Consider the following 9,035-nt stretch of genomic DNA (forward strand, 5'->3'; position numbering starts at 1 on the left):
GATTAAAGATGGAGTTGCTTATTTGATTTAGGATTTTCTCAAAATTGATGCAAGATTTTTATTTTAAGCGTTGACTTTGTCAGACAATTATTTTTTTTCTTTTTGACATTGAGTTTTGATTTATTATTTGAATTTGATCATTAAAAATCAAAATTTATTTAACTTTATGTGTATGATATCATGGCGAGATACCTTGCATGCTTATGGAAAAGTTTTTTATGAATATGTGGTAGTTGCCATGACTTTCGATTCATAATTTTGGATCGGCGGCGTGATAGTTGTGCTCTTACTTGGTGGGTGTTTGTGCCTGATTAGTGCGAGCCCGGGTCCTATCAGATTCTGTTTCTGGCCGGCCAATTTGTCTAGTTGTAAAGCTATGGGGCTCACTCATATTTCTCTGCCAACTTTTTTCCTGCTAATGGTGGGGGAGGAGAGGGTGCAACAAATAATTAAATGTTCCAGAATTTTTGTTGAATCCAGAACTTTTGTTGCTAAGAACTAATTGGGGACATGAGCGTGACATCGTAGTAGCAGCAGCAGCAGCAGCAGTTGTTTTTTTTTTTTTTTTAATTATAATTTAGTATCTCCGATTTCACTGCCCAATATTACTCGGAAGGATTGCTTTGAATAATGAGTGATTCAACTAGAGGAAAACACAAAACATAGAAAAATAAATTTTTTTTGAGGAACATAGAAAAATCAAACTTCAGAGTTTGACTCTTGACATCTGTTGATGTGCATTGCATGGGGAAAAATGAATCAGCATGCTTGAAGATCACCAGTCTAAGAAGTATTTTGACAAAGAAGATACACAGATATATATATATATATTATACATGTATAATATTTGGTTTGACGAAACATGAGAAGCACATGCCGACAAAGGAAAACACATTTTTCAGAAAAAAAAGGTCACTGTCAATTTTGCCTATATAGTTATCATGCCAATTGAAAAAAACATATTTATAAGAAAAAAAAAAAAAGTTAAACCATTAATATTTTTCTATAAGGTCACAACCATTTATTTCCGCATGCACTGTAGTCTGCGATGTCCGTGACTAACAAATAGGGTAACTACCTAAGGTGCTATTTAATATATCACCAATGATGTAATCATTAAAGCGATGTGATCACATAAATGATATAAATATTAGAGTGATATGTAAATACTGAAGTGATATGTAATCACCATATTTGATATATCACTGAAATATCATTAGAAATAAAATTTTATTATATTTAATATATCATTAAATAGTGATAGTGATAATGTGTAAAATATCATAAATAACCTTATACTTTAGTACATAATAATTACTTTACAACTTGATTAAATATTTTTTATTTATAACTCCTCATAAAAATATATAACATTAGTCATAATAATAATATTTATTTATTTATTTATTTATTATTGTAAATATTTATTTTGATGAACTTATTAAAATAATATTACGATAATATTATATATAATCAAGCTTGACTAGGCTTGGCCAATTTTGACCATCAATATCAAGACTGCCTATTAGGAATGATTTAGTCCATCAAAATAAATTGAGAAAAAAAAAAGCATGAAGGATTCGGCATTCATTTATGTCAATTAACCATATCTACCTATACAAATAAAATAGGTATCTAATAAATAAATAAAAAATATTTATATTATTTAACTAAATCTGTCAATAAAAATAAAAAACATATCTAGTAGATAGGCATTTATAAAAAAAGATGAGAAAGATTTTTATTTTCTTCCTAATTTACTGATTAGAAATATTTTTGTCCTAAAATAATTTCAGCACATCACCAGTAAGATGATCACATCATCTAATTCACATCACTAGGATGATGTGCAAAATCACCCCTTACCAAATAGCACCTAACTTAAAATAGTCAAGTGTTCCATGAAAATTAAAGTATGTTTTGTTTGTATTTGGTTCGTATTAGAAATTGGAATAAATTAAGATGAGAATTGGAATGGCTATAGTTTCTAATATATTTTTTCATAGATGAAATCAAAATTGGAATGAGATTCAAATAATAAAAATAAATAAATCTGAATTTTAGAAGATTGAGATATTCCCATCCAATGATCCCAATTAGAATGAGATTTCTCTAATTAAATGATTGGAATGAAAAATACTCATTCTTATTTTCATTTTTAAGCTCAACTTTCTTCAGCTAAATATGTCCTTAAACAGCTACATGGGACATGTTACTTTTCCACTAGTTAATTAAAAAAAAAAATCGAAATAAAATCCTTATCCCTCGTCAACTTCCAAAATAAGCGAAATTCATTCCGTAGAAAATGTTAAAAATCATACTTTTGGAAATCAATAATCCCTCATTACGCCAATATTGAACGTTAACCAAAAATATAGGCATTTAACAATTAACTAATTTATACACGTGGCCGCCCGGTGGTATGATCCGGTATGCAAGCCCCAGGCTCCATCCATGTTATTCCAGGATTCCGTCTTCGTCTTATCCCCCTCCACTTAAAGCTCCTCCCACTCCCATTTTTCCCTTACAAGAAATATATAGCCATCCCCCCTCTCCCTCCCTCTCTCTCTCTCTCTCTCTCTCTCTCTCTCTGCGGGTGATTGAGGAGTAGGAAGGTCATGATGGCGCTGAAACTTCCATTGCCCACGGAGATTGGAGGGATATCATTCTTGGATTCAAGCAGAGGAACCTTCCAACAGCTCAAAGGTGAGATTTTTATGGTTTTTCTTCTTCCAAAGCGAGTGGTTTTGTTTTCTGTTCCATATCTTTTTATAGTACAGGATTAGCTAAACTGCGGTTGCGTTATATTTTACTGCGGGTGGATTATTGTGCGAATTTTTCTGTTTAATCTCATTAGTAATCTGGTTTCTTGGTGGGCAACTGTTTATATTTGGAATAATTTGGGACTTTTCTCGTTGATTTATAAGGATATTTTGTTGGATTATATGTTTAGAGTGGGCAAGATAGTCTGTTTTCTAAGTTTGTCGAAGTAAAATATGTTTGTTGTTCATGATTTGTCATGATGGATACATTGATCCACCTAAATTCTGATAGTTTCGAGTTACTAATTGGATTTACAATGATTAACTCTGCAGAAAAGTTCCTCACAACTGTACTTCTCTCCATTGCAGCTCGATTTGTAGGCTTTTTTTTTTTTTGGAAAAAAACAATTTTTATTGCTTTGTTAGCTGAATAGTGCTTACTTCTTAAAAAAAAAAAAAAAGATGCTAATGAACTGATAATTTTATTTTTACCGTTTGGACGGCAGCATTTGCAAGCGTATGTGTTTCTGAAACACTCAAAAGAGAAAATCAAGTATTTAATGGGTTTTCTCGTGAGGTTTTTTGAGCGATTTAATCATATAAAATTGTCTTTTAGAAGTCTTGGACTTAAAGTCTATACTTTGGTTGTGTTTTCAGTGGGATTTCCTTTGCAAAGGAAGGAGAAGGCTATAGGTTCATCAAGGAGAACATGCTGCTTAATGCAGCAGGATCCACCGCCCGCCTGGCCTGGCCGAGCTGTTGCAGAATCAAGCCGGAAGTCATGGGATGGTCCCAAGCCTATCTCAATTGTTGGATCTACAGGTTCAATCGGAACTCAGGTATACAGCACACTGTACAGATGCAGTACATTTTTATTTACCATATAGCACCTTGTTTTATGTTTATGCATATTCGACCAAATTAAGGTCTGAAAATTTGCATCAAGTGCTTGTACCACCAATTTGAGATCTATAATTTTTTGGGGGGGCAAACATCGGTGCTCTCCTTCATTTTTTAGTTCTATTCCAGTGTGTGAAGTTTTTTGGGATCATGTCCCAGTGATATCTGCTATTTATATTGGCCAACCCTCAAATTCATTAGACCAATATGGTAGCTGCGATTAAGAGCCTTAATGACTTTTCTGTGCATCTTGCTCAAACTAGAGTCAGATATCCACTTCTATAAACTATGGTCGTCAGATCCTCTTATATATTTTCTTCTGATTTTCTATTATGTTTGCAGACATTAGACATAGTGGCTGAAAATCCAGATAAGTTTCGGGTGGTTGCACTTGCCGCTGGCTCTAATGTGACGCTCTTAGCTGATCAGGTGTGCATGAAGTTACTCAAGTAAAGTTGCCAAAGGTGGCGACAAGCAAGCATATCTTGAGAACTACTAAGTTGTCTCATGGGTCTTAACATCTGCTCTTCTTTTCTATTTTTTGAACAGGTCAAACAATTCAAACCTCAATTGGTTTCGGTAAGAAATGAGTCTTTGGTTGGAGAACTAAAAGAAGCTTTGGCTGATGCAGAACACAAACCTGAAATAATTCCTGGGGAGCAAGGTGTTATAGAGGTTGGCCATTATTCTGCATCCCTCCAGTTTTTGTGATGACATGGTTTAATCAAGTAATGTATTTGAATATGATTTTTCAGGTTGCTCGCCACCCAGATGCTGTGACAGTAGTCACAGGAATAGTAGGATGTGCAGGCTTAAAGGTAAGGCTCAAGCTTACTGCTTAACTCTTGATAGTTTTTGTCTCAGACTGCAGTAAACCATACGTTTGATATGAAGGATTGTATTCTTGGTTTAGGTTTTGACATGGTAAATTATCTGAAAACAGCATAGACAGTTGTGTATAGGAAGGAGTTATAGGAGAGAAGATTTTGGCATCAATCATTGCAGCAATATCCAGATATTGTGCTGTTGCTGTCTGGATGGTAATAGTGAACTAAAAGTTATAGATGTTCATAATGGGCTTCTGTTAGTGGAGGCCTTTCCAAAACAATAGTTGATAGCTGCTAATTTCGTATCCGTAGTTGCTAAATATGCTGAGAAAAATAATTTAAAGGATAATGCGGGATTCTTGTTGTGACATCATTAGATTTACTATTTTGAGACATTTTTTTCATATCTGATATTATGGTGGTCAAGATAATTTTGGTTACTGAAAATATTGGTAATAATAGATAAACATCTGTTTACAATGAAATCCTCTTTTTTATTTTTTTTATTTTTTTTAATTTTCAGCCTACTGTGGCTGCAATTGAGGCTGGAATTGACATAGCCTTGGCAAACAAAGAGACTCTTATTGCAGGCGGTCCTTTTGTGCTTCCTCTTGCACACAAGCATAAAGTGAAAATACTTCCTGCTGATTCAGAACATTCTGCCATATTCCAGGTATCTAGGTTTGTTGCTGAAGGAACTTTTCTAAGAAAATTCCAGATTGCAGTTCATTTCTCATTCTGAAATGAAAATATTCTCTGCATGCTATTTCTGTTTACCTGATTTCATGCTCCTATAGAACTGTTTGTTCCTCAAGTTGGTTGATGAAGAATGATGATTAGAAAATGTTCATCTATCTCCAGTGTATTCAAGGTTTGCCAGAGGGTGCACTTCGGCGCATAATTTTGACGGCATCTGGAGGAGCGTTCAGGTGCATTGAAGATCTAAGCTTTATCTACCATATGTGCATCTTGATTTGGAGAGTAATAAGGAATCTGAAATTTTTGTTGCATAAATTTTCATGGAAAGCTTAGATTTTTCAACAGCTTAGTTCTATCGAGTAAAGTTTTGTTTGAAATTTTTTTTTTAAGCTATTAATTGGTGTTCTTCCTTCAGAGACAAAAAGAGAGCTAAGAAAGAGCTTAATAAGTGAAACAAACCAGACTAATTTTGATTTTTGTGTACACAAATTACCTTTTTATGCATAAGTTCTTGATCTGTTTGCTACAGAACAAGCTACTCCCTTATACTAAAGGAGGAAATGATTTAAAATGTGCCCTTTTTGTTTTAATATGATAATCCCTTTCATGTAATTTAAAAGAAGTCATCTTGCCTGCAGTTATGTTCCTGTACACTCCATTTTACAGCCAGGAATTTAGACCAACACTTTTACCTGGTATTTGTGATAGGGATTTGCCAGTTGAAAAGTTAAAGGAGGTGAAAGTTGCAGATGCTTTGAAACATCCAAACTGGAATATGGGGAAAAAGATCACTGTGGATTCTGCTACCCTTTTCAATAAGGTATTATGTCCTTGATGACTTTGCAACAGGCAGCATAAATGTATATTTCTCTAGCTACTCAAGGCCTGCAGCTACCAGCAAGTTCTTTGTTGTACAGGGGTTAGAAGTTATTGAAGCACACTATCTATTTGGGGCGGAGTATGATAATATTGAGATTGTGATTCATCCACAGTCAATCATTCACTCTATGGTTGAGACACAGGTGAATCTCTTATAATTCATCATTACGACTTGCTCTTGGATATTATTTTTCAAGTGATGTCTGACAGCATGAAAGTTGCATTTTTTGTTTCATTTGAAAGTGATTTGGAGCTTAAATTTGTTTATTTGGAGAGAGTGTAGGTCCAGTCTAGAATCAAGAAGTCCTAAATTATTCTATGTTGTTTTCGCAGGATTCATCTGTTTTGGCTCAGTTGGGATGGCCTGATATGCGCCTACCAATCCTTTATACAATGTCTTGGCCAGAGAGAATTTATTGCTCTGAGATTACATGGCCTCGACTTGATCTTTGCAAGTATGGAATTTCTTTTCTCCTAATTACTATGATCCGCATGCACAAGTTTAGTTTTCAAAGCATATAGTTGTGTATTATCATTCACATATCAAAAAAAACTCTAAGTGTACTTTACAGATAATATTATAATGTATTTTATAAATAATATTATACTGACCTAATTATGAGTGATGGCAGCATGTTTTTTCTAGCTTATTACACTTAAATATACAAGGTCTTGTATGCCTTTTGCATCATTCTGAATTAGATCAGAAAGGAATAGTAGGCAGATATGGCTTGGATTACTATTTTTAGGATCAATGCACACCTTTTCCTTGAATCAACAAAAAAATTATCTGTGTAATTTGATTTAATGAAAAATTGTCTGAAATCTCAAAATTGAAGAAAAGTATCATTTTGTTGCTATGCACCAAATCAAAGGATTTCAGCTGTTCTTCTCCATACAATGAAGTCCGGATTTGATCGATAGACAGACTGTATGACAAATAATCACCACATTCTGTGATAACATAACCATGGGTTTGGAATTGCTGCTGAAATGTATTTGGTACAAAAAAGGGATTGTATATTACAGATGATAACACGTAGGCAACTATATGAGTTGAAATTCTTGAATGTGATTCTCTTTTGATTACTAACCATAGCAAAGCCTTGTTCAAATGGATGGTGCAGGTTGGGTTCGTTGACATTTAAGGCTCCTGATAATGTGAAATACCCATCCATGGAGCTTGCCTATGCAGCTGGGCGAGCTGGGGGCACCATGACAGGAGTTCTTAGTGCTGCTAATGAGAAGGCAGTGGAGATGTTCATCAATGAGCAGTATGCACTGTTCTCCTTTTTCTTTAGGGCCTTTTATTATCTTAGTGGCTATTTCCTACTTAAACATCCAGGTTTCATGTTGTCAAGGTTAATAATAACTGCACATGATCGTATGCTACTTAAACATCCAGGTTTCATGTTGTCAAGGTTAATAATAACTGCACATGATCGTATGCTTCTGAACTTATAAAATGCTGCATTATGTTGGTCGGTTTTTTGTTCTGAACAAAAGAAAGTTCATCCCAGATTTCCAAAATCTTCGTGTCAAAAATTTTTAGAATTGACTGGAATATATGTTGCTACGTCTCCTTCCTGTATGGACTTTTCCATCAGAATTAGAGAATGATGCTACTTCCCTTAAATGATATAAATATTTGACAAGCTAGACTATCAGCTAACAACTTAACATTCAGTAAAGAGATTGACATCAGGGGTTTTCATTTAATATGTAAGTATTAAAATTCAAATATTCATCATCTGCTGCATCATCTGGGTTTCAATGAAGGAAAATTTTTCCCTCACCAAAAAAAGAAGGAAAGTTTTTGATACAGCTTTCCATCTTTTATATTTTTATTTATTTCTTTTGCATTGCAGTTTCATGAAATTTGTGCATTCTTGCTTCAGTTGTGTCACTGATTTAGCTGTTATCTCTGTGAATATGGGAGGTAATCTCTTTCCTTAAAATAGATGACTGAATCTTATGATATTTGTATGTGTTTCAGAATCGGCTATCTGGACATTTTCAAGGTCGTCGAGCTTACATGCGATGCGCATAGGAATGAACTGGTTGTCAACCCTTCCCTTGAGGAGATCATACATTACGACTTGTGGGCTCGAAAGTTTGCAGCTAGTTTACAACCATCATCCGGCTTGAGTCCTGTTCCTGTGTAAGTAGTCTGGTTCATCAGCTAGAATGTTGTGGTAGATGGGACATCTTTAGGTACATATGATAACAGGCTCCTGTCAACTCGTTCTGAAAATTACATGAAATGATGAAGCACCCAAGATGTATCCCCACAAGAAAAGATGCAAGGAAAATTTATTTATCTCAATCTTTATATGCATCGACAGAGTTCGATCGAACAAAAAATGAAAAAAAAATTCTATGAAATCATAAAATTACAGCTGAAAAACTGAAGAACGAGATTATTTGTTTGCTTTGCATACATTTTCTTGTTTATCTTTACATTGTCATGGTGTACTGTTATGCCGGGCTGGGATTTTAAGCTCCAAGTCTTGAATGGGCCTGGGAAGCGGGCCGTTTCTGGGCTGGGTCAGAGTGAATACTCGAACTTGGATCACGGCCCTTGTACCCTCGCCCTTGGGTTGGTCTAGGCCTTGACCCAAGCCTGACCCTGACCTATTGGATGCCAAAAATCTGCCTTATAACTGGTTTCATAAAAGTTGACCAACCCGGGATGCTACCATGCAGAAAAGAAACTGGCGAAACAGCAAACTTTGTTTGGTATATCTTACCATGTTTTAGCGACTTTTGGCGTACCAGCCTTCCTTTTATATGACCAAAAAGTTTTTAGATGAAATTACGGCTTGCTTGTTCGAAGTTTTTAGATGAACTGAAGGGAAGAGATATTGGAATCAAGCTTTAAAATCTTATCGTGGCATAGCAACTAAGTTATATGAGAAAAATTACGCAAAGCAAGACATCCTTTTTCATCTTGCTGTCTTTAGCATGA

The 9,035-nt window shown here is 34.7% G+C and overlaps 1 protein-coding gene across 1 annotated transcript; it reads left to right on the plus strand.

Moving 5' to 3' along the window:
• Nucleotides 1-2,499: 2,499 nt before the first annotated feature.
• LOC105036717 (1-deoxy-D-xylulose 5-phosphate reductoisomerase, chloroplastic) lies at nt 2,500-8,393 on the plus strand. The gene is made up of 12 exons (XM_073247955.1): nt 2,500-2,706; nt 3,420-3,601; nt 4,005-4,091; nt 4,212-4,337; nt 4,418-4,480; nt 5,013-5,162; nt 5,351-5,418; nt 5,897-6,008; nt 6,106-6,210; nt 6,401-6,522; nt 7,195-7,341; nt 8,064-8,393. The coding sequence occupies exons 1-12, from the start codon at nt 2,619-2,621 to the stop codon at nt 8,230-8,232; spliced, it is 1,419 nt and encodes a 472-aa protein (XP_073104056.1). The 5' UTR covers nt 2,500-2,618; the 3' UTR covers nt 8,233-8,393.
• Nucleotides 8,394-9,035: the final 642 nt, after the last annotated feature.

The sequence above is a fragment of the Elaeis guineensis genome, chromosome 13 (genome assembly GCF_000442705.2).
Source record: "Elaeis guineensis isolate ETL-2024a chromosome 13, EG11, whole genome shotgun sequence".
In the NCBI taxonomy this organism is placed as follows: Eukaryota; Viridiplantae; Streptophyta; class Magnoliopsida; order Arecales; family Arecaceae; genus Elaeis; species Elaeis guineensis.